The sequence below is a fragment of the Bombina bombina genome, chromosome 3 (assembly GCF_027579735.1).
Source record: "Bombina bombina isolate aBomBom1 chromosome 3, aBomBom1.pri, whole genome shotgun sequence".
Classification (NCBI taxonomy): domain Eukaryota; kingdom Metazoa; phylum Chordata; class Amphibia; order Anura; family Bombinatoridae; genus Bombina; species Bombina bombina.
Genome location: NC_069501.1, coordinates 89062203 through 89088132, shown reverse-complemented (window position 1 = coordinate 89088132; position 25930 = coordinate 89062203). Strand labels below are relative to the sequence as shown.

At 34.5% G+C, this 25930-nt stretch overlaps 1 protein-coding gene across 1 annotated transcript in view; it reads right to left on the bottom strand.

The window, feature by feature from the left end:
- DSCAM (DS cell adhesion molecule) overlaps positions 1-25930 on the bottom strand; it is a 717945-nt gene that overhangs the window by 174793 nt on the left and 517222 nt on the right. The window contains exons 22-24 of the mRNA XM_053705914.1: positions 15719-15882; positions 12985-13083; positions 9964-10152 (exon numbers count right to left, since the gene is read on the bottom strand). Of these exons, the coding sequence (XP_053561889.1) occupies positions 9964-10152; positions 12985-13083; positions 15719-15882 (452 nt within the window). The remainder of the gene's footprint in view (positions 1-9963; positions 10153-12984; positions 13084-15718; positions 15883-25930) is intronic.

The following is a 25930-nucleotide window of genomic DNA, read 5'->3' as shown; positions in this document are numbered from 1 at the left end:
TCTCACCAATAAAGATATCTACGCCATACCTTATGGTAAATTTTCCTGGTGACAGGCTTTCGTGCCTGTATTAAGGTATCAATAACTGACTCGGAGAAGCCACGCTTTGATAAAATCAAGCATTCAATCTCCAGGCAGTCAGCCTCAGAGAAATTAGATTTGGATGGTTGGAAGGACCCTGAAGTAGAAGGTCCTGTCTCAGAGGCAGAGACCATGGTGGAAAGGATGACATGTCCACTAGATCTGCATACCAGGTCCTGCGTGGCCACGCAGGTGCTATCAGAATCACGATGCTCTCTCCTGCTTGATCTTGGCAATCAGTCGAGGGAGCAGAGGAAACGGTGGAAACACATAAGCCAGGTTGAAAGACCAGGGCGCTGCTAGAGTATCTATCAGTGTCGCCTTGGGATCCCTGGACTTGGATCCGTAACACGGAAGCTTGGCGTTCTGGCGAGACGCCATGAGATCCAGTTCTGGTTTGCCCCAACGGAGAATCAGTTGTGCAAATACCTCCGGATGGAGTTCCCACTCTCCCGGATGAAAAGTCTGACGACTTAGAAAATCCGCCTCCCAGTGCTCTACACCTGGGATATGGATAGCTGATAGGTGGCAAGAGTGAATCTCTGCCCAGTGAATTATTTTTGAAACTTCTAACATCTCTAGGGAACTTCTTGTTCCCCCTCGATGGTTGATGTAAGCTACAGTCGTGATGTTGACCGACTGAAATCTGATGTACCTCAGAGTTGATAACTGAGGCCAAACCTGAAGAGTCTTGAATATCGCTCTTAGTTCCAGAATATTTATTGGAAGGAGAGACTCCTCCTGAGTCCACGATCCCTGAGCCTTCAGGGAGTTCCAGACTGCACCCCAACCTAGAAGGCTGGCATTTGTTGTTACAATAGTCCAATCTGGCCTGCGAAGGTCATACCTTTGGACAGATGGACCCGAGATAGCCACCAGGGAAGAGGATCCCTGGTCTCTTGGTCCAGATTCAGTTGAGGGGCCAAATCTGTGTAATCCCCGCTCCACTGACTGAGCCTGCATAGTTGCAGCGGTCTGAGATGTAAGCGTGCAAATGGCACTATGTCCATTGCCGCTACAATTAAGCCAATTACTTCCATACACTGAGCCACCAAAGGGCGCGGAATGGAATGAAGAACCCGACAGGAATTTAGAAGCTTTGATAACCTGGACTCCGGCAAGGTAAATTTTCATTTCTACAGAATCTATCAGAGTCCCTAGAAAGGAAACTCTTGTGAGTGGGGATAGAGAACACTTTTCCTCGTTCACTTTCCACCCATGCGACCTCAGAAATGCCAGAACTACGTCCGTATAAGACTTGGCAATTTGGAAGTTTGACGCCTGTATCAGGATGTCGTCTAAATAAGGGGCTACTGCTATGCCCCGCGGCCTTAGGACCGCCAAAAGCGACCCTAGAACCTTTGTAAATATTCTTGGGGCTGTAGCTAATACAAAGGGAAGAGCTACAACTGGTAATGCCTGTCTTGAAAGGCAAACCTGAGAAACCGATGATGATCTTTGTGTATCGGAATGTGAAGATAAGCATCCTTTAGATCCACTGTAGTCATATATTGACCCTCCTGGATCAGTGGTAGGATGGTACGAATAGTTTCCATCTTGAACGACGGAACTTTGAGGAATTTGTTTAAGATCTTTAGATCCAAAACCGGTCTGAAGGTTCCCTCTTTTTTGGGAACCACAAACAGATTTGAGTAAAAACCCTGTTCCTGTTCCTCCTTTGGAACTGGATGGATCACTCCCATAACTAGGAGGTCCCGTACACAGTGTAAGAATGCCTCACTCTTTATCTGGTTTGCAGATTATTGTGAAAGGTGAAATCTCCCTTTTGGGGGGGAAGCTTTGAAGTCCAGAAGATATCCCTGGGATATAATTTCCAACGCCCAGGGATCCTGAACATCTCTTGCCCACGCCTGGGCGAAGAGTGAAAGTCTGCCCCCTACTAGATCCGTTACCGGATAGGGGGTCGTTCCTTCATGCTGTCTTAGAGGCCGCAGCAGGCTTTTTGACCTGCTTACCTTTTTTCCAGGTCTGGTTTGGTCTCCAGACTGTCTTGGATTGAGCAAAAGTTCCCTCTTGTTTATTATTAGAGGAAGTTGATGCCGCACCTGCCTTGAAGTTTCGAAAGGCACGAAAATTAGACTGTTTGGCCCTAGATTTGGACCTGTCCTGAGGAAGGGCACAACCTTTTCCTCCCGTGATATCAGCAATAATCTCCTTCAAACCAGGCCCGAATAGGGTCTGCCCCTTGAAGGGAATGTTAAGTAGCTTAGATTTTAAAGTCACGTCAGCTGACCATGATTTAAGCCATAGCGCTCTGTGCGCCTGTATAGCAAAACCAGAATTCTTAGCCGTTAGTTTAGTCAAATGAACAATGGCATCAGAATAAAAGAATTGGCTAGCTTAAGTGCTCTAAGTTTGCCAAGTATGTCATCCAATGGAGTCTCTACCTGTAAAGCCTCTTCCAGATACTCAAACTAGTACGCTGCAGCAGCAGTGACAGGGGCAATGCATGCAATGGGCTGTAGGATAAAACCTTGTTGAATAAATATTTTCTTAAGGTAACCTTCTAATTTTTTATCCATTGGCTCTAAAAAAGCACAACTGTCCTTGACAGGGATAGTAGTACGCTTTGCTAGAGTAGAAACTGCTCCCTCCACCTTAGGGACTGTCTGCCATAAGTCCCGTGTGGTGGCGTCTATTGGAAAACATTTTTCTAAAAATAGGAGGGGAAGAGAACGGCACACCTGGTCTATCCCATTCCTTATTAATAATTTCTGTAAACCTTTTAGGTATTGGAAAAACATCAGTACACACCGGCACTGCAAAGCATTTATCCAGTCTACAAAATTTCTCTGGCACTGCAATGGTATCACAGTCATTCAGAGCAGCTAAAACCTCCCTAAGTAACACGCGGAGGTGTTCAAGCTTAAATTTAAATGTAGAAATATTAGAATCAGGTATCTTTCCTGAGTCATTAACATCACCCACTGACTGAAGCTCTCCTTCCTCAGCTTCTGCATATTGTGAGGCAGTATCAGACATGGTTCTTAAAGCGTCAGTATGCTCTGCATTTTGTCTCACCCCAGAGCTATCTCGCTAACCTCTAAGCTCAGGTAGTCTGGCTAATACCGCTGACAGTGTATTATCCATGACTGCCGCCATGTCTTGTAAAGTAAACGCTATGGGCGCCCTAGATGTACTTGGCGCCATTTGAGCGTGAGTCCCATGGGCGGGAGTCAAAGGGTCTGACACGTGGGGAGAGTTAGTCGGCATAACTTTCCCCTCGTCAGATTCCTCTGGTGATAATTTTTTTTAAAACAGAATATGATCTTTATTGCATAAAATGAAATCAGTACATTTGGTACACATTCTAAGAGGGTGTTCCACCATGGCTTTTAAACATAATGAACAAGGAGTTTCTTCTATGTCAGACATGTTTATACAGACTAGCAAGCTTGGAAAACACTTTAAATCAAGTTAACAAGCAAATATAAAAAACGGTACTGTGCCTTTAAGAGAAACAAATTTTGTCAGAATTTGAAAAACAGTGAAAAAATGCAGTAAATCAAACGAAATTTTTACAGTGTATGTAATAGGCTAGCAGAGCATTGCATCCACTTGCAAATGGATGATTAACCCCTTAGTTCAAAAAACGGATTAAAAAAAAAAAAAAAAAAAAAAATGCCACAGCAAGCTGTGGTCCTACCTTCCCCAATAAACGACTTTGGAAAGCCTTTTAGCCCTTTAGAGATGTCCTATAGCATACAGGGGACTCCTGAGGGAAGCTGGATGTCACAGTTTGTAATTTTAACTGCACCAACTGTAACTTTTATACTATAACAGTGGAAAGCCTCAGTAAAACTGTTTCTAGTCAAAATTTAAGCCAGCCATGTAGAAAAAACTAGGCCACAATAAAATTTTATCACCAATGCATATATAAAAACGATTAAACATGCCAGCAAACGTTTATATTGCAATATCATAAGGGTATTACCCCTGGGAGTAAGCATGATACCAGTCGTTATTAAATCACTGTATTCAGGCTTAACTTACATTAATCCGGTATCAGCAGCATTTTTCTAGTGTTTTCCATCTCTAGAAAAAATTATAACTGCACATACCTGATAGCAGAATAAACTGCACGCCATTCTCTCGCTGAAGTTACCTCATCTGTGTAATCCCCTCAGACATATGTGAGAATAGCAATGGATCTTAGTTACAACCTGCTAAGATCATAGAAACCTCAGGCAGATTCTTCTTCTATTTACTGCCTGAGATAAAATAGCACAACTCCGGTACTATTTAAAAATAACAAACTTTTGATTGAAGAAAATAAACTAACTATATTTAACCACTCTCTCCTACAACATCCTAGCTTGTTGAGAGTTGCAAGAGAATGGCTATGACAGTTAGGGGAGGAGCTATATTACAGCTATATTACAGCTCTGCTGTGGGTGTCCTCTTGCAACTTCCTGTTGGGAATGAGAATATCCCACAAGTAATGGATGATCCGTGGACTGGATACACCTTACAAGAGAAATAAGAATGTTTCAATATCTTTTGTAGTTTTAACAGGCAGGTGTCTGATATTAATAACAGCTGGTTGTGTTTAAAAGAAAAAACTTATCATGCTTCATTGCTTGGTAGTTACAAATATCACAATGTTAAACAGCACCTTTTGTTACCATAATGTAACAAGTGTAAAGCCAGTTTATTAAAGTTTTCTGCTGATGCAAATATTGTAAAATGTAGTCTTGAATAGTTTTTCATCATTGCTTTACATTTACTGTAATTATGTTCACTGAAATAATTAATAAGAAAATATTAAACTGACTCATAGGAGTCAGTTAATATTGACATAGTAGGTGTGAGTATGCATAAACTATGAACCAAATTAAAAGGGACATTAAACACTAAATACATTTTATAGGCATAGTATTGAGGTTTTCCCCACCTCCTTCTATTCATGGGTGCCTCTTTTTTGAAATCTAGCTTTCACTACATTCCAGAGCTGATGTGTTTGCACATTTAGTAACTTTTCTTCAGATACTGCAATGAAACCTAGGTTTCAAAATGGTGGCACTCATAATTAGAGGTAGGTGCATGAAATGTATTTAGTGCTGTAAGAAACATCTCTGACATGTTAGAACATTTTATTATTCTACTTTTGCCTGCATATTACATAGGGCTAGCTTGTCTAACATTCACTAGATAAGATGCAAAAAGCATTTCATTTGTGAGATAAAGCAGCAAGAACTGCAGAGGGAAAATGTTTATAGTGAATACACCAGACATGGCAGATAACTTTTTGCTAAGCCATGGAACAAACCTATTCAGCCCACTAGCAGAAGTTGGGGGAAGTCATTTTTTCCATAACATTTTTACAATTTAACAAAACATTTTTTAATGCATCTTTTTATGTCTATATTTAATTTACTACTTTCATACACCTTTTAAAGTTATTTTTTGTGTGAGTCCTATTGTAATGCATGCATCTTCTTCACATACATAAATACAGGAAATAATCCTTAAGAAAATGCAGTGTTCTCAAAGTAAAAACTGCCTGTACAAAATTCCAAGAGGGAATCCATAGTACTGGCAAGATTTCTTAGAGATTCTTGCAAGCCACAATCTAACCCTAGTTTTATAACCCATACAGTGGGTTAAACACATAGTTAAAATCAGCTACAGAGCCCAATTGCACTTCTGTGATCTTGCTGAACAAATTAGTTGAGTCTATGACAAGAGGCATATGTGAGTAATCACCAGCTAGCTCATATTAATAAATTGTTGCTCTGAGCCTGCTTAGGTATGCTTTTAAACGAGAAGTACCAAGAAAAAAAAGTAAATTAAAAAATCTCTTAAAACTGCATGCTGTATCTGAAACAAGAAAGTATATTTTTTATTGTAATAGTGCTTTAAAAAAAACTCAGGTAACATAGCTGACTTAAAGAAAAATCTCCAAAACAACCATTCTGTAAATGCAAGTCAGTTGTAAAGTCACATTTTGCAAATGACTTACATATCCAAACAAGATACTAATTAGTTATAACTCAAAATGAACCAACTTGATAAAGCAAGTTTATTATCCACAAAAAATGAATTTGCTAAATACAACCAAGCCGGTAATATCAAGTCACATAAACTGCTTCTACCAACCTGCTAGGGCTTAAAACTATAATAGTCTTGGCTATAAGATGGCACAAATATCTTTTTCTTCCAATTTTTTATTTGAGACTTGCTGTAATTGTTTTTTGGGGGTTTTATGTCCTTATTTTATGCAAATCAGTAAGTGATAAATACAGAATTTGAAATGCCTGACTTTAAAAGTAAAAAGAAAAAAAGACCAACAGGTTTAATTTCTAACTACTTTTATAAACAGTTTATGAACGTGGTAGCCAAAAAGTTAATTTCAAGGGACATCTTGATTAGGTAAAAATCAGATCAATATTTGACACCGTTTTAAATAATTAGGGCTAGATTACAAGTGGAGTGCAAAGTATCGCTTTTGCGAAGGCGATATTTGCGCTCCACTTAGTAATACCAGTGCACGCAAATGTGCACTGGTAATACAAGTTAGGTGCATTGCGAATGCAATCTTGCGTTCGCATTGCACGGAAGCTTTGCGCTCACAAAAGCACTTCCATAGGCTCCAATGGGAGCCTCGTTCTTATGTCGTTAGACACAGCATGAGAACTAGCGCAGTGAAGGTGGTAAGTCGCACAGCAATGGGCAGCAAATGTTAACATCCACACCCGCCAATGTGCAGTTATGCAGTTATTTTTATTTAATATAACAAAACTACAATATACTTTATTTTAGGGGCTATTGGTGGATATTTTGAAAATTAACCAGAGATCTGTTTTCTGGTAAATTTTCAGAGCGCTAATTGCTACCGCAAGCTCACGGTAGCAATAACCAGTTACTTGTAATGGCTGGTTATTTATCACGTGCCCGTAAATGGGCAAATTTGACCGTTTACAGGTGCGCAATAAATTAGCACTCCGCTTGTAATCTAGCCCTAAATTGACTTAACATTGAGTTAGAAAATCCAAGAATGACAACTTCACCTCCAAAAAAAATCAGTTGAAGAGTTGACTTTCATAAAATAGATCCTACAACGTCATGATTAGTTTAAAAAACGATGTATTAGGTATTGAAAAAAAAAAAAATACAGAAAAGATATCAATATTTTTTTATGGTCACCAGATTGTAATTTAAATGAAAAATGTAGAGAGTATCTGGCTTAAAGTGACTGTTTAATTACAAAACCTCTCTTACTATTTCACCCCCGAGTGCAATATGGTTATTTAAAGATATCACTTCTGAAGTCCATGAATTTGAGACATGAACTGTAGAGCAATAGGAAAAGTTATACCGAGGCTCCCGTATTAGCTGAAACTGAATGCTTATATAGTGTTCCATTTTCCATGTTGAGGTCCTTAAAAATTGATTACTGTTTAGTCCATATGTTCTTCAACATAAAATTGAGTGACAGGTAATATCTTTTAAAAGGTTGCAGTAATGTGAGAGTCCTGGATCCCTATCTATTTCCATACCAGTAGGAAAAAAGGATTACATAAAGACTGGAAAAAACAACAATGCAATGAAATAGTTCATTTTTAAATGACTGACGTTCATGATCTTATTAAAATGATGAACTGAAATGATTTATACAACACAATTTAAAAACATATTGGGGCATATTTATCAATGTGTGAGCGGACATGATACAAAGTAGCGGATCATGTCCGCCGCACATCCATAAATGCTAACATTTATCATTGCACCAGCAGTTCTTGTGAACTGCTAGTGCAATGTCCCCCCCCCTGCAGATTCGCGGCCAATCGGCTGCTAGCAGGGGGTGTCAATCAACCCGATCGTATGTAACTTGTGGTTACATAAAGGATAGATATTGAGTAATATATTCCTTGATTTTATATATATATATATATATATATATATATATATATATATATATATATATATATATATATATATATATATATACTGTATATAGAAATTAATTACAGTAATATGAGTAAAAATGTATAAATGTAAATAAAATCTTAAAACATTTTCTTCATCTCTATCAAATTTTTATATTGAAAATGACTTAAATACATAAAGGGTGCAATGGATTGCTCAGGACCAATAATATATAAATACTTAGAAGGAATCAACAATAACAAAAAATGAGTTGTTCCTACAAATATGCACATGTAGAAGAAACATTATGTAAAAAGGATATACAGTTTAAAATTAGGGTTAAATGTCCCACTTGTATTTAGAAAATAAATATTACTGTATCATACACAACTTTTAGTTTCAAAGACAAATTTTACTTTCTTTACGTTCTTCAAACTTTTCTCATATAATAAAATAAAGTGGCATTTCAAATCAATAAAAAACAATAAATACAGTAAAGGTTATTTAACACTATTCAAGACTTTTATCCTTCAAGTAAATGTTAAGCCCCAGATAGATTCCTCTTTGATTATATTCTGCCTATCAGGGCAGAATGGAAAACAAATCTGTCTAAGCTACAAACATTTTGGAAGGCCTCAATACAAAGTGATAAAAGGGACATTAACCTAAAAAATCCTCTACCATGCAAGTGAAAATGCAATTGAGAGCAATAAATCATACAGTATATGAAAACATTTTCTTTCATGATTTATATAGAACATACAGTTTTAAAAAACTTTTCAATTTACTTCTATTATCTAATTTGCTTCATTCTTTTGCTATCCTTTGTTAAAAACATATCTAAATAGTCTCAGTAGCTGCTTATTGGTGGCTGCACATAGATGCCTTGGGTGATTGGCACAACCATGTTTATTGGTATTTCCTAAACAAAGGATATCTAAAGAATGAAGCAAATTATATAATAGAATTAAATTGGACCATGGTTTAAAATTATTACATGCTCTATCTGAATCATGAAAGAAAAATGTTGGGTTTCATGTCCCTTTAAAAATTAAATTTTTGAAAGTAATTACTTTCTAAATACCCTTTTCCTTATCTAGGAGAAATTAGAAATAAAGGGGGGGGGGCTATTTAAATAAATAACAGAAACGTGATGATGTCTACCACTATCACTCTATATCCTTGGCACATAATTGTAGCAACATTTGTTTGCACCTCCATTTTTTTTTAAAACCAGCTTTATTTAGTATCTAGAGAATTAACACTCAGAAAGTGAAGATGCAGTTCTCTCCAAAACATTATTAAACCAGTTTACAGTTTCAATGGAATAGAAAAAAAAAGAATCAACAAACATCAAATTGTGGTAACAATATATAAATCTCAGTCAGTTATTATAAAAGAAAAGAAAAAGAAGAAACAAAAAGAAAAGGAAATAGATCATCCAGACGCAAATTGAATTGTAGAAAGGTAACATAATCCCCTAGAATGATTCCTTTTCCCATCTTTTAACCACATCTACACTTATTCCTAGAGATGAAAGAATAATTCTTGTCCTCTCAGAGAAATCAATGCCTTAATGCATTATCACTGCAATTGTGAAGCTTTATTTTCAAGTACCTCTCATCTTTGTGTTTGTACCTCTAATTTTTATTCTCTTGGAGGACCCCTTGGGTAGATGCCCTGGCAGTTTTCAGGCTGGTGTTAAACATTCTTTCCATGTATTGCTTCTCATTAAATGAAATGTTGCACCGTATTACATGAGGAAATGCTAAAATGAATGGTGCCATTAGGCTTTCCTACAGCCTAACCGCACATCTAAGCCTCTTGTAACACTGACATTAATGCTCCATACATTTAAAAACCTAAAAACTTGCCTGATCACCACTTAATGAAACAAAAAAGTTCATAACCATTTAAAAAAATAAAATAATAAATAACGCGATAACTTATAATTACTTCCTGCTTTCGATGGGCAGGACAAGACTCCAGTACCTTTCCCAAGGGTTTTAGCCTCTATGATCTCACTGATGCGGCCTGGTCCCACTCCATTCTGTGCTGTAAGAGTAAACTTGTACCACGTGCCACATTTTAGATTCTCCAGGCGATACGAACGTTCACTGGGGCTGATGGGAAAACTGCCCCACTGCTCACTGTTATCCTCTGAGTATTGCAAAATATACCCTGTAAATAATATAAACCAATGCAGTTAAATCATAGTGATAACCGCTTCTTTGTTCTAAAAACATTTATAGCGTATAAGTCAACAATATGGATTCAGGGAAGACCCCGCCTTGCTGACAACTATGTGTCATCCTTTAATGGTTACTTTTGCATCAAGAAAACAAATATTTTGGATTAATAAACAAAACACACAAAAGCCAATGAAGAAAGAAAAAACTTGGACTTTTACTGACATCTAGTTGAATGTATTAGCTGATAGAGCCATGCTTAGTAACTGATAGGTGTCTACACATGGTTTTCAAATTCAACGCCATTCTAATCAATCAAAAACCTGTTTTTTTTTTACTTTTCACTATTAAAATCCCCACAGTTACTTTGTCCTGGTTTTTGCATTTATTTAATGCAACAGCTGTGCCCACTTGGAAAATCAATTTGCTGTACGCAAAGCTTTCTTTTAAACGATTATGGGGGGGGGGGGTTAAGACAGACTTGGTTCAAAATTGTATTATTGTGTTTGGTTATAAAATATATTAATTATAAAATTAATTACAAAATGATTCATTCAAGTACACACACAGATTAATGCTTAATCAAGTACCCACCATGTTTTATGTTTGCTTTGGCGGCTTATTTTGTGCTTCTGTGGAAACATTTAAAGTCTGCTATTGGCTCTTAGTCATGTCTGAGAGCCAATTGCAGGCATCAAACTGTGTCATTATCCTTGGACCTCTATGCAATCTGGTTTATGCTTCAACAGGTTGGCATTCTTATTATTTTGCAGATGAATGTGGGTGGCAATCCATATATTTCATGCCTACTGAAGCTGCAAGTGCTGTCTTCCATATCTTATGATTCTTTGATAAATGAGTTAAATCATGTATGCTGCCTTAACTTATTTGAACAGGATCATTTTTAATCTATTTTGTAATTGTATATAAACTATATGTTTAATGTTCCTAATGTTCTTATGGTTTTTCCACTTGTTCACATACTATTGCAGATTTTTTTTTTTAAACAGTATAGATTTCAGTTTTTATACTGACAACCTTTGGAGCAAAACTGTAGATTAATAGTGAATTTTAAATCAAATTTAAAATACTATACCAGGGGTATCAAGCTCAATGTATCTGGGGGCCACTGGTCAAGTGCTCTTCTCCCATGTGTGCTGCTTGAACTGAGTGCTCCGGAAATACTAAGAACTGGAAGTGACATTTACCCAAGTAGTAGTGCATGGTGGGAGTTGTAGCCCACAATAGACATACACAGTTGTTATTTATCTCGTCATTTTTAAGTGAAGTGGTCATTCTGGAACTGTATAACAGTGTAAAAAGGGACATTTATCCAAGCAGTGCATGGTGGATAGCTACACTGGAGTGTATATATAATTATCTTGTGAGTGCCTATATAGAACATCAACTAGTTATACCTCTTAGAACCCTAAAAAAACAACTGACCGTGTTTAACTTTTAAACAAGGGAGGGCCAGATGAAACTATCTTGAGGGCCACATAAGCCCTGGGGCCAGTACTTTTAGACCACTGTACTATACAATGAAAATGCTAAGTGAATTAGGTCTTTATTTTCATGATCTAGTCTAAAGGTACAATATACTATGTAGGTTCTGCACAAAGTATATCTGTTGCAGTATGCAATAATTGTATACAGCAGGAAAGTTGCTGGTTAGTGATAAATCAAATACCTGAATAAAAAAAGATGTATTATATAAAACAGGATGGCTATTAAAAAAAATGTATTAATGAATTTTCAAAGGTGTTGAACCTCATATTATTTTATATTTTTTTTCCTGACATTTCAGAAGCATGATGTACATATTTCCTACATAAATACATTTATTTTTTTAATATATTATATTTATAGTGTTCATTGACAGAATTTCAACATATTCTTACACAGAGTGATATACAATTATACGAATAACTTGTTTTTGTTTGTCTTACACATAGCAACACAGATCCCTCAAAAAGTACAACCACAAAAGCACAACACACAAATATGTCTAAATAACAGATCTCAAAAAACCACTAATGTCACCCAACTTTTGTCTCATCAGCAGATTCCCTTTGATGTGACTTGCTCACACTAGGAAAACTAATATCTATAAAAAATGCAGCTTGACAGGGCATCGCTACGGTCTAAAAATAAATAATCCGATCCAGGGGAATAAGAAGAAATATTTATAACAAGTTCACTTTCTTTTGTCTTTTGCAGCAAACAACTAGGCTTCGAGTCCTTCAAATATAAAGACAGGCTAGGCCATGGAACCCACGTCTTAAATAGACATGTAAAGCTGCCAGATAAATTCCATCAACGTTCCTATGTTTGCTCTTATGCTACAAATATTTTCTTCTCTTAGAAATGTGTTTAGACATAACTAACCGCATTAATTATCCATCAGAGAATTCTTCTAAATATACTCACATATCTCTCTCTGTTTATCTCTTCCATAAACTTATTATTCAATGTTCAACATCTACAATGGTTTAGGCTACAGTATTCATGTGGCTTGTTAACTATCACGGGGGTGAACAAAACTGAAAAAAATATACACACACACGTTATTTGTAGGGTTTATCTATAAACTTAATTTATATGAGTGAAGAACCAATGTTATATGACAACCAGACAACATTAACATTAATTGATTAATTGGTTACTTTAAAAATTTAGATTGTAGTGCAAACATACAAATGTTGTATTTTAAGTGCTAAATCAATAGTTCTATATAAATACATTATGTCTTTCTGATGTTGTTTATAGGCATTTATGAGATATATGCTTGCCATTATCTTGAACAGTGGTTAGCTCACTTCACCTCTGATGGAGCTTCCTCCGTTGTCTCCTGGTATCCAGGAAAGGGTAATGGACGAGGATGTGGTTTTGGACACAGTGAGTCGAGGCTGGTCAGGTGGCACTGGGATTAAAATAAAGTATATTTTAATAAAGTAAATAACATTGAAATTAATGCTAAACATTTACAACAGTTAACCATTTTACAACACCAGGGCTGTATTTAAGAAGACAACAAGAAACATTTAAGATCTACCACTAATAGACACAACATTGGATGATTCTTTTAACTGAGATACAGTATAATCAAATATGTAGAAATGAATTATTCTTTAAATCATTGATTATATATTGATACATCTGGATAGATAGATAGATAGATAGATAGATAGATAGATAGATAGATAGATAGATAGATAGATAGATAGATGATAGATAGATGATATATAGATAGATGATAGATAGATAGATGATAGATAGATAGATAGATAGATAGATAGATAGATAGATAGATAGATAGATAGATAGATAGATAGATAGATGATAGATTGATAGATAGATAGATATATAGATGATATATAGATAGATGATATATAGATAGATGATATATAGATAGATGATATATAGATAGATGATAGATAGATATGATCAGTGGTATTAAACCTAATTCAGGGTCATAAATACAAAAATAAAATACAAAGGCATAAAATATATTAATAATAAACTTTGTTTTCTATAAGTAACTTAAAGCAACCTTTAAGATCCACACATCAGCAGAGAAGGTTTAAACATTACAATTGTTGTAGTTTCTGCATGAGAAAAGTCATGATCAAGTTTGGAAATACAATTTTAATCATTAAGTCAAGTTTACTTTTTAAAATAGCAGACTTTTAATTGTATACCGTACGCATTTAGTCTACCAATTCACTTAAAGGGACAGTTTACTCAAAAATATTCTCTGCTTTAATTTGTTCCCAATGATCCACTTTACCTGCTGGAGTGTATTAAATTGTTTACAAGTAGCTCCTTTACCCTTATAATGGCATTTAAAATTGTTGATTTAGCATGTGGTATCCCCACCTATTCTGAAAGTTTGTGGCCGCGCGTACCAGCTATAGATAAGCTTTGTAAACACAGCCAGCAGAAGAAATTACACTCCCAGTGCGATATAGCAGAGATAAGGTAATAAAATGTTGATTTTCCATTGTTCTCTCAAAGTACTGGTGATTGTTTTATGGACAGATATAAGATAAAGAAGCAGGTATATGTGCACAATGTGATACAGTAATGAGATCGGATTATACCTACAAGCTCAACCCATTTTATTAGGTTGTGGCTTCAAAACACAAAATCAGAGCTTTAATATACACAAATAAGCCTAAACAGCTAATTTTCATACATTTTTTACTCTGCAGTTCGTAAAAAAAGCAATTGTAAACACATTAAGGGAAAAACTATTTTACAGTATACTGTCCCTTTAATGCTATCTATAAATGTAATGAGGAAGGCTAAGCCCTATTATTACCCCAAATGAGGCAACATACTAGGCACTTAGACAGGTAAGTCCTTGAATCCTAGCCTGCTTTTTGGTTAGATTCCAGTATTTTCCTTTGTCTATACTGATTGGGTTAACCTGATCCATTCAGCCTTTTTATAATTCACACCATAGTTAAGTCATATCGGCACTTATTTCAGACCATGCCAGATTGTTTAACATGGACTCATCACAATTAAAATGTATCACAAAAACAGGATTTTAAAGAAAAACATCCTTCATTGTCAAAACTTCCCACCCAAATGGCTTCCCTACCACTTGCCCAGTGCAAAATCCCTGTTGCTAGAAAGTTTCCTAATATAACCCTATTCCATTCAGCTTAAGTATCTTCAGGCCATGGCCTTTTGAAGTACTCTTCTTCATCCCTAAATGATCCTTGTAGAAAAATACAACTTAGTTTATGACATCTTGCTATTATTTGATTGGTTAAGCAATCAACCAATGGAGATTAAAAAGATTTGTCCTGGATATTAGAATTATGTAATCTATTTGTTTTGTGGTCAGTGGTTTCTGGTGACTCAGTTTTAACACAAAGCCTGTCCACTTTTAACTCACATTGGTTAGTTACTTAATCAGGAATTTGAAAAAATACTATTAATTGTCATCATTCTACACCAAATGAAAAAGTTGATCATGAATATTGAGGTAATCCATCAAGAGAAAAAAGCCACATTCTTTAGGCTATGAAGCTGAAGATCCATGACTTCCAGCATGAATAAAGATGCAAAAGGACAGATTCAGTTAAATGTAGGAAACCACAGCTATTACAATAAAATATAACAGAAGTCTGGTCTGACGAGATTGTTTAATACGGCTAAAGTCACTAACAAGTCAGCACTGAAAGATTCTTCAAAACACTTTTAGAAAGGCACATTTTAGTTTGACAGCTACGTAGGGTTTTGGATGCGAAAGAGCAACACATACATTACAAAATAATGCTAAAAAATTGTTTCTTCATGATTTCTTTCAATGCAGCGAGTTGTGATAATCGGCCCAATGACTTGAGATGTGGTGGAATTGGAATACTGTTTTAAGTACTGAGCAGTTTTCAGTGAGTGGGCAATTTTGTTATAAGACGCAACTAGTACCAAGACTGGAACCTACCACTATATGTCTTGAGAAGTAGGGTTGTCTACCACTACCCTTATAGCAATAACAGTGTGATGGATTATGTTGCATATGAAAAATAGTATTAGAGTTTTACCTTGAACTTGCAGATTAAGCACAATTTCATCAGATCCCCAGCTGTTAGTGGCAATACAACTATAGTACCCAGAATCCTCTGCTTTAACAGTGCGAATGATAAAACTTCCATTGCTGTAGATGCTTCTTCGCCCATCAATCATTACTAGACTGGGTGTCCCGTTACTACCTCACAGGAAACAAAAATCATAAATTAAAGGAATTACAATCACAATCAGTCATGACTAAGGGAACACATACCAATAGAATAAATAGCTATGCTTAGAGGTGTAAATATATATACATATACAATTATATAGTAGCTGTTGTGGCTTTACAATCTACTTCTCATTTAAAGAGCTCTACTGCAATCCCTACTTGAGTAAAGATGTGTTCACCAGTCAATATAATTATCTCATATGTGATCAAGCATGGAGGATCTTTCAAATCTGTTATTCTAATGGTTTTAACCAGTTCTTACCAATTATAGGTTACATATTGCAAATATATCCAACACCTGTGTTATGATAATGAGTGCAAAGCTTCCAAGGCCTGCACTATAGCCCAGTAGTAGAATACACATGAAAAGACAGCAGTACTCAGACATGATTAAGGTCTTTGTAACTTAAATGTTGTCTTAGACACATTGGACACAATAAAACTTGATTGAATAAGAAGAGCATGCAATTTTAAGTTACTTTCCAATTTATTTCTATATCTAATTTGCTTTGTTCTATTTGTATCCTTTGTTGAAAGGCATTCATAGGTTTTACTCTTCAACAAAGGATAGCAAGAGAATGAATCACATTTGATAATAGAAGTCAATTGAAAAGTTATTTAAAATGGTATACTCTATCTGAATCATGAAAGAAAAATGTAGGGTTTTATGTCCCTTTAAAAAATGCCACTGCATATGTATAAGTAACCTATTTTTATGCAAAAACTATATTTTAATATTTATAAATAGTGTACTGTGATATAAATAGTGTACTGTGATATAAATAATATAACTGTGATATAAACAGTGTACTGTGATATAAATAAGTTAGTGTACTGTGATATAAATAGTGTACTGTGATATAAATAAGTTAGTGTACTGTGATATAAATAAGTTAGTGTACTGTGATATAAATAGTGTACTGTGATATAAATAGGGTACTGTGATATAAATAGTGTACTGTGATATAAATAATGTACTGTGATATAAATAAGTTAGTGTACTGTGATATAAATAGTGTACTGTGATATAAATAAGTTAGTGTACTGTGATATAAATAGTGTACTGTGATATAAATAGGGTACTGTGATATAAATAGTGTACTGTGATATAAATAATGTACTGTGATATAAATAGTGTACTGTGATATAAATAATATAACTGTGATATAAATAGTGTACTGTGATATAAATAGGGTACTGTGATATAAATAATATAACTGTGATATAAATAGTGTACTGTGATATAAATAATATAACTGTGATATAAATAGGGTACTGTGATATAAATAATATAACTGTGATATAAATAGTGTACTGTGATATAAATAGGGTACTGTGATATAAATTGGGTACTGTGATATAAATAGGGTACTGTGATATAAATAGTGTACTGTGATATAAATAATGTACTGTGATATAAATAGTGTACTGTGATATAAATAATATAACTGTGATATAAATAGTGTACTGTGATATAAATAGGGTACTGTGATATAAATAGGGTACTGTGATATAAATAATGTACTGTGATATAAATAGGGTACTGTGATATAAATAGGGTACTGTGATATAAATAATGTACTGTGATATAATTAGTGTACTGTGATATAAATAATGTACTGTGATATAAATAATATAACTGTGATATAAATAGTGTACTGTGATATAAATAATGTACTGTGATATAATTAGTGTACTGTGATATAAATAGGGTACTGTGATATAAATAGTGTACTGTGATATAAATAATGTACTGTGATATAAATAATATAACTGATAAAAATAGTGTACTGTGATCTAAATAGTGTACTGTGATATAAACAGCGTACTGTGATAGAAATAAGTTAGTGTACTGTGATATAAATAGTGTACTGTGATATAAATAAGTTAGTGTACTGTGATATAAATAGGGTACTGTGATATAAATAATGTACTGTGATATAAATTGTGTACTGTGATATAAATAGTGTACTGTGATATAAATAATGTACTGTGATATAAATAGTGTACTGTGATATAAATAATGTACTGTGATATAAATAGTGTACTGTGATATAAATAATATAACTGTGATATAAATAGTGTACTGTGATATAAATAGTGTACTGAGATATAAATATTGTACTGTGATATAAATAGTGTACTGTGATATAAATAATGTAATGTGATATAAATAGTGTACTGTGATATAAATAGTGTACTGTGATATAAATAGTGTACTGTGATATAAATAATGTACTGTGATATAAATAGGGTACTGTGATATAAATAATGTACTGTGATATAAATAGGGTACTGTGATATAAATAATGTACTGTGATATAAATAGTGTACTGTGATATAAATAGGGTACTGTGATATAAATAATGTACTGTGATATAAATAGTGTACTGTGATATAAATAGGGTACTGTGATATAAATAGGGTACTGTGATATAAATAGGGTACTGTGATATAAATAATGTACTGTGATATAAATAGTGTACTGTGATATAAATAGGGTACTGTGATATAAATAGGGTACTGTGATATAAATAGTGTACTGTGATATAAATAATGTACTGTGATATAAATAGTGTACTGTGATATAAATAATATAACTGTGATATAAATAGTGTACTGTGATATAAATAGTGTACTGTGATATAAATAATGCACTGTGATATAAATAGTGTACTGTGATATAAATAGGGTACTGTGATATAAATAGTGTAGTGTGATATAAATAATATAACTGTGATATAAATAGTGTACTGTTATATAAATAGTGTACTGTGATATAAATAATGTACTGTGATATAAATAGTGTACTGTGATATAAATAGGGTACTGTGATATAAATAGTGTGCTGTGATATAAATAATGTACTGTGATATAAATAGTGTACTGTGATATAAATAGGGTACTGTGATATAAATAGTGTACTGTGATATAAATAGGGTACTGTGATATAAATAATGTACTGTGATATAAATAGTGTACTGTGATATAAATAGGGTACTGTGATATAAATAGTGTACTGTGATATAAATAGGGTTCTGTGATATAAATAGTGTACTGTGATATAAATAGGGTACTGTGATATAAATAATGTACTGTGATATAAATAGTGTACTGTGATATAAATAGTGTACTGTGATATAAATAATATAACTGTGATATAAATAGTGTACTGTGATATAAATAGTGTACTGTGATATAAATAATGTACTGTGATATAAATAGTGTACTGTGATATAAATAGTGTACTGTGATATAAATAATATAACTGTGATATAAATAGTGTACTGTGATATAAATAGTGTACTGTGATATAAATAATATAACTGTAAACAGCTCGCTTTCAGTTTCCTTTAACAGCACATCCCCTGATCCTTTGCCTCTCTCCGTAGGAGTCCCTCAAGGCTTTGTCTTGGGTCTCTTGATGTTTTCCCTCTATACATCCTCCCTTGGAAAACTTATATCCTCCTTTGGGTTCTGATGATACCTAAATCTATCTTTCCTCTTCTGCTATCTCTTCCTCTTTACTAAACCAGATTACTAACCGTCTCTCTACATTATCCTCATGGATGTCCTCACACTACCTCCAACTCAATCTGTCTAAAACTGAGCTGCTGCTTATTCCTCACTCTCCGAGACATCCCACATCTGACATTCCTCCTACAGCTGGAGACTCTATTCTCAACACCTCACCCCGGGTCTGCTGTCTTGGGGTCACACTTGACTCTGGACTCACATTAACTCTACATATAGAAGCACTCACCAAATCCTGCTGTGCCATCTTGAGCAACATTTCCAGAATCCAATCTTTCCTTACATAAGAAAATACAAGAATACTAAGGTATTCCCTCATTTTGTCACGCATTGAATACTTCATTCTTCTTCTTAATGGCCTTCCCAAACACAGCCCCACCCCCTCCAATCTTTTATGAATGCTTAGAATCATCTACCTAAGTCACCAATCTACATCAGTTGTTCCAGTCTGCCAGTCTCTACACTATCTATCTATCTATCTATCTATCTATCTATCTATCCATCTATCTATCTATTGGGTACTTATAGAGTGCAAACTAGTCACCTGTGAGGGTCTCAAGGCACTACACTGGCTCCCCATACACTCTAGAATACAAAATCAAAGTATTGACTCTCAACATCCTCACTCCCGACTATATTTCCTTTCTCTCTACTCTAAATACTCCCCAACCCATCCTCTTCTATCAACATCTTACCTTAGTCTCTCCACTCCTATTATCTCTACGTCCATCTCTCACCTCCAAAACTTATCACATGCTGCTCCTGTCCTCTAGAACGCTCTACCCCACGCCATGAACTGTCTCTACCCCACGCCATGAAGTTTTTTTTGTTGTTTTTTTTTTCAATTTCATGAATACAGGCAACCCCCTTAAAATATTAATGAAATAGTTAAAAAGAAAAAGTTAAAATATCAAGTCTGTGTCAAACCTGCAATCAAAAATATTGTCCACAAAGGATAGATAAGTTAATCCTTAAAAGGACAATGAAGCTAAATGTAGGCTGATAGGAACTCAGGAGTGTGCACATGTATTAAACAGTCTGGCAGCAGTTTTTGCAACAATGTATAACATTGCTAAAATTATTGTTGCAAACATTGCTGCCAGATAGCTAAAGACACGTGCACACTCCTGAGCTCATATAGGATTACTATTTAACAAAGGATACCAAGAGAACTAAGCACAATTGATAATAGAAGTAAATTGGAAAGTTGGCAAAAATGACTGGTTCTATTAATGCATTCAAGTTTAATTTTGACTTTACTGTCCCTTTAAAATTGCTGGTATCTTTCAAAAACTACACTGGTGAGAATAAACTTTCCATAGGAAAATAATCCAACAAAAGAATGATGAGTAACCGTCTATAGTAAAGTACTTTAATTAAGATTCATCCGGTCAGATTTCAGTGTATTAGTAAGAATGTCTACTTTGACTCTCTCCCTCTTTCAGTGATACCAAGACAGCAGATAACTCTTTCAAACACAACTTGTATTAATTGTGTTTTATTCTGGAGGCTTGAGGAAGCCAGCGAAGTTAGATGACCCTGCAGAGGCAATTATTATGGATTGTAAAGAAGCTAGAACCCAGCTAGGGAGACCAGAGAGGATGGAGTTACAGTAGTCAAGGCTGGAAAGTATGAGAGAGGGGATTCAAATCTTATTTGTGTCTTGTGTGAGGAAATGTTGAATTGATGTTTTTAAGGCGGAAGCGGCAGGAATTGGCCAAAGATTGAATGTGAGGAGTGAAAGAAAGATCTGAGTCAAATGTTAACCCCCAAGACATCGGGCATGTGAGGTTGGGATAATGATGGAATTATCAACAGTTATAGAAAAATGGGTGTTGAAGATTTTGGAAGAAGGGGGGGGGGGAATAATGTTATAATAATAATGACCCAGGACATACTTGTAAACGAGAGAAATCTCAATGTATCCTTCCTGGTAAAATATTTTATAAATAAGTAATAAGAATGTGGTATTTTAAAAATGAATGTAAAACATATGATAAAATAGATAAATACAATCAGTATATAGCACCAGATAACCTTCATGTATATTTGAATAAATAACTACAAAGTATCCTCCTGTGGAGTTCTAGCAAAGGGAGTGCCCCAAGTATAATAAATAAGGAGGCACTTCAATACAGGTGGTGTTTGAATAAGTTACACGTTCTTGGTTACATGCCCCTTGGGGTGATGAAGAAGGCACTCCGGGTAATACTGAAGGACGGAGAGAGCTAAGGAGAGACATGTGATTCACAAACTGAATTCTGACATGTTAGACTATATGGATCTTAAAGGACCAGTCAACACATTAGATTTGCATAATCAACAAATGTAAGATAAGACAATAGCACTTAGTCTGAACTTCAAATGAGTAGTAGATTTTTTTATAAAAAATTTCAAAGTTATGTATATTTCCACTACCCTTGTACCATGTGATAGCAATCAGCCAATCACAAATGCATATACGTATAGCCTGTGAATTCTTGCACATGCTCAGTAGGATCTGGTGACTCAAAAATTGTAACTATAAAAGACTGTGCACATTTTTTTTTAATCAAAGTAAATTGGAAAGTTGTTTAAAATGACATGCTGTATCTGAATCATGAAAATTTTATTTAACCTGACTGTCCCTTTAAGTTAGCTTACTTTCTTTTTGTGGAGTTGTTTTGCAGAGTATATGACTTTAGAAAGTTTGTTTGAGCCAGAATCATTTTTGAAGCATACCTGTAATATTAAGGATTAACTTTTCCATCCTTTGATGACAATATTTTCAGTTGCAGGTTTAACAGTGACTTGATATTTTTAACTGTCTTATAATTATTTTATGTATTGTATTTTTTTTTAAAGTGGTTTACCTTTATTTATAAAAATTATAAAACATTTTTAAAGAGCTTTTAAGAATTTGTATTGGGAGATGTCCCATAGATTGTGGTTTTGACATTTGTTATTATTAAACAAAAATATTTGGTAAGGTTATGATAACCCTTGCCTTAAGCAACACTAAATTCTCTAACAATTTTGTGCTAGCAATTATCCATCAGAAAGGGGTGGATTCTGTGTTTGGCAGGGTTTATGGTCAAAGCGCACAATATTTTTGTTTCCTGAAACGGATCGTATTTAATGTTAGTATATTTACCATCTAAAGGCCAGATTACAAGTGGAGTGGTAGTTAACGCTCCTGCTCATGAGCTAACTCCGCAAGAAGTAAGCTTTTTGGGTGTGTTGGGTAGCACTTGTATTACAAATTCAAAGTACTGTTTTTGCACACAAGTGCAAACCCGATGTGCGCAAAAAGCCAAACTTCGAATATTGCGCTCGTTAACATATTTCCCCATAGGGATGGGCGAATGTGCAAATTTCCGAATTCGAATGTTAGAACGAATGTTATTACCGAAATTCGAATTATAAATCCAAATGTTGATAAGAACGAATATTTTTAAAAATTCTATAATCGAATGCTATTTACAGTTTTCTAATGTCACTTTCGAATTTGAAAGTTTATAATTAGATCGAATGTCCACATTCGAAATTTTGAATTTAACATTCTATTTAACAAATACTATTCAGAAGTTCAATAGTTCATGTGGTAGGGAATCTAGTAAATTGATACATAATAGATACAAATATATCATTTAGAATGTTTCTATATATAATATTGCATAATTCAAATATTACATTTAAAGAAAGCATTAGAAATACTATTACAAATATAAATTCGAATTTTTTGAAATTAATATTTTTGAATGCAATCGTAAAATTCGAAACCGAACATTCGAAAATCGAATGTTATGTAAACATTCGAATTGGATTCGAATAAACGAATGTGTTAAAATTTGTTTCATTTTTCGAATGTTGCAAAACATTCGCCCATCCATATTCCCTCAAAGAAGTCAATGGAGCAAGAAAAGTGTGTGTGTGTGTGGGGGGGAACTAACACCCTACTCGTGCGCAAACATGATTGCATATTAAAGTGCGCTAATCCAACATGAAAATATTAATACTCACATTCCAATATTCTTCATATACCAGAGTTCTCTTTATTCATATATATATAATTTTTTGGGGTAAAATATTTATTTATACATATGTATATACATGATTATTTATAGGTATATAAACATTGGAATGTGAAATATTTACAGTAAATACAGAGTTAAACATTTTATTAAAAATTAATATTGCTTAAATATGATTTTTCATGTTTTCCTCTACTTGACATCAAAGGGCTCCAGTGCACTCATATATATGTCTATATGTGTGTACATATGTATTTATGTCTGTAAATACATAATATATATACATACATATACATATTTAGTTATGTATATCTATGTATATGTATCTCAATGTTTAAGCCCTTTGCCTATCTTTGAGCCTTTAAAACTTTTTTGTCCAATATTTTTTTAATAATGTTTATTGATAGTGTTATTGTGACTGTAACTGTACTTTGTAATTTATTTTTGATGTGTTTTGTGACACTTTTTTGTTTTGACAAACAGTTAACCACAGCGTGGAGCACGTTAACTTAAATTGTGCTCAAGCAATCGCATTTACTTTAAACTTATAATATGAGTGAGAAACCCAACACGCTCAAAACACCCACGATAAACTCCTTTTCGATTGTGCGTATCCGTTAGGGCTCCAGTTAAAATTTGGCCCTGAATATGAATGTCCCTTGAACACAGGTGAAATCGTAGCCAATTATTTATCAACTCTAACATTGAGATTTACTTACACAGCATGTGCATTTTTAATGTTATTTGTAAAACAGGGCTGGCGTTAAGAGGTCTATCACTATACTTTTAGGATCTACATTGTTTAGTTCTAACATTGTTACTGCTGCACTGATTCTAAGGCACTGTTCTGAGAGTCAGTGTTTGACATAGGCATTTGACCAGGATGCTTGCATTGAAAGGTTGAACAGTGAAAACGTTAACAGTAAAACCAATAAAATGTATGAATTGTTTAAAGTATGAAATGTTGAAAGCATTTAAAGCTTCACATTGAGACTTTATTAATATAAATTGTATCCTGGAAAGTACCAAAGATTTAGAACTATGCCTAACCTTTCACTATCTCTGAAAATATACAATAATTGATACAGGTAATTTAGCAGTTGGACTGGATATCTGCCATATGCTGTCCATCCATCACTTCATCTAATCCACTCTTCTGCATCCACATACCCTTGAACAGATGCATTTTCCCATCTGTCCTTATATAGCATCTGCCTTAACATATCCATACAGTAAATGGAAATAAATTACTTTTCAAATTATGCCCTAAAACTACCTAACAACCAGTTTGCCTCTGCCCCCAACAAACAAACAAACACATCAAAATACCTCAATATAGCAATGCTATAGTAACAATAACCTTTATAAATAGGTCAATTTGTTTCTATCCCCTCAAATTCTACTGACCAACAGTGAATCAAAAACAAATATCACATTTAAAAAGCAGTTTATAAATGTTAATGTAAACCTTTAAGGTCCAAAACAGGTTTTGCTCATTGTAATATCTGTTATCATATCAGCCCCAAGGAATTGTTTATTATTAACACTTTATAATTTGGAATAGATTGAGAAGATGTTTTAGACCATTTTTAAACACCATGGGCTAGGTTACAAGTGGAGCACTAAATTATTGTGCACCCGCAAATGGGCAAATTTGCGGATGCATGATAATTAACCAGCCATTACAAGTGGCTGGTTATTGCTACTGCGAGCGCTGTATAATTTTTTTTTAAATAAAAAATTACTGTACTCAACAATTTTAGGGGTCTACAGTTAGTGGGAGTGAAGTGTTAGAAAAAACGGCACCGAAAAAGTGTCTTTACATTGCGGTCTATGGGAACTGCCTATATACAGTACATATATATTAATATGGGCATATTCACATATAAACACATAAATATATATGTATATATTCTTATACATATATATTTTAAAATGCTGCCCATCGCTGCGCTACTTTCCCCCTTCTCTGTGCAAGGTTCTGATGATGTCTCAGACAGCATCAGAATGAGGCTCCCATAGGAGCCTATGGAAGCGCGCTCTCGTGAGCACAATGCATCCTAGCAATGCGAACGTGAGCTCGCATTCGCATTGCTATATACTTGTAATACCAGCACACAAGAGATATTTTGCACTCCACTTATAATCAAGCCCTATAGCAGCAAGAAAATAAATCAAGGAGATCTCTGAGAAAGCTTAAAAGGGCAGTAAGATATTTTTTAGCACCTAAATGAGGGAATATAACAATGTATTACTGTTTTTCTATAACATTTCTGATACTCCTGTGCTGAGCAAAAAAAACCCAGAAAAACATGAGACGTCACTTTCCAGTATCCACCAATAAATAAGCGTGAGTTCTGCCAGGCAGCATTAAATGTTTGCATTACGTGTATACTTATGTTGATGTATCTGTGATATTTGTATGGTATTTCCTGCTCATCCAGAGTTTATGGTAATGAATAATTATA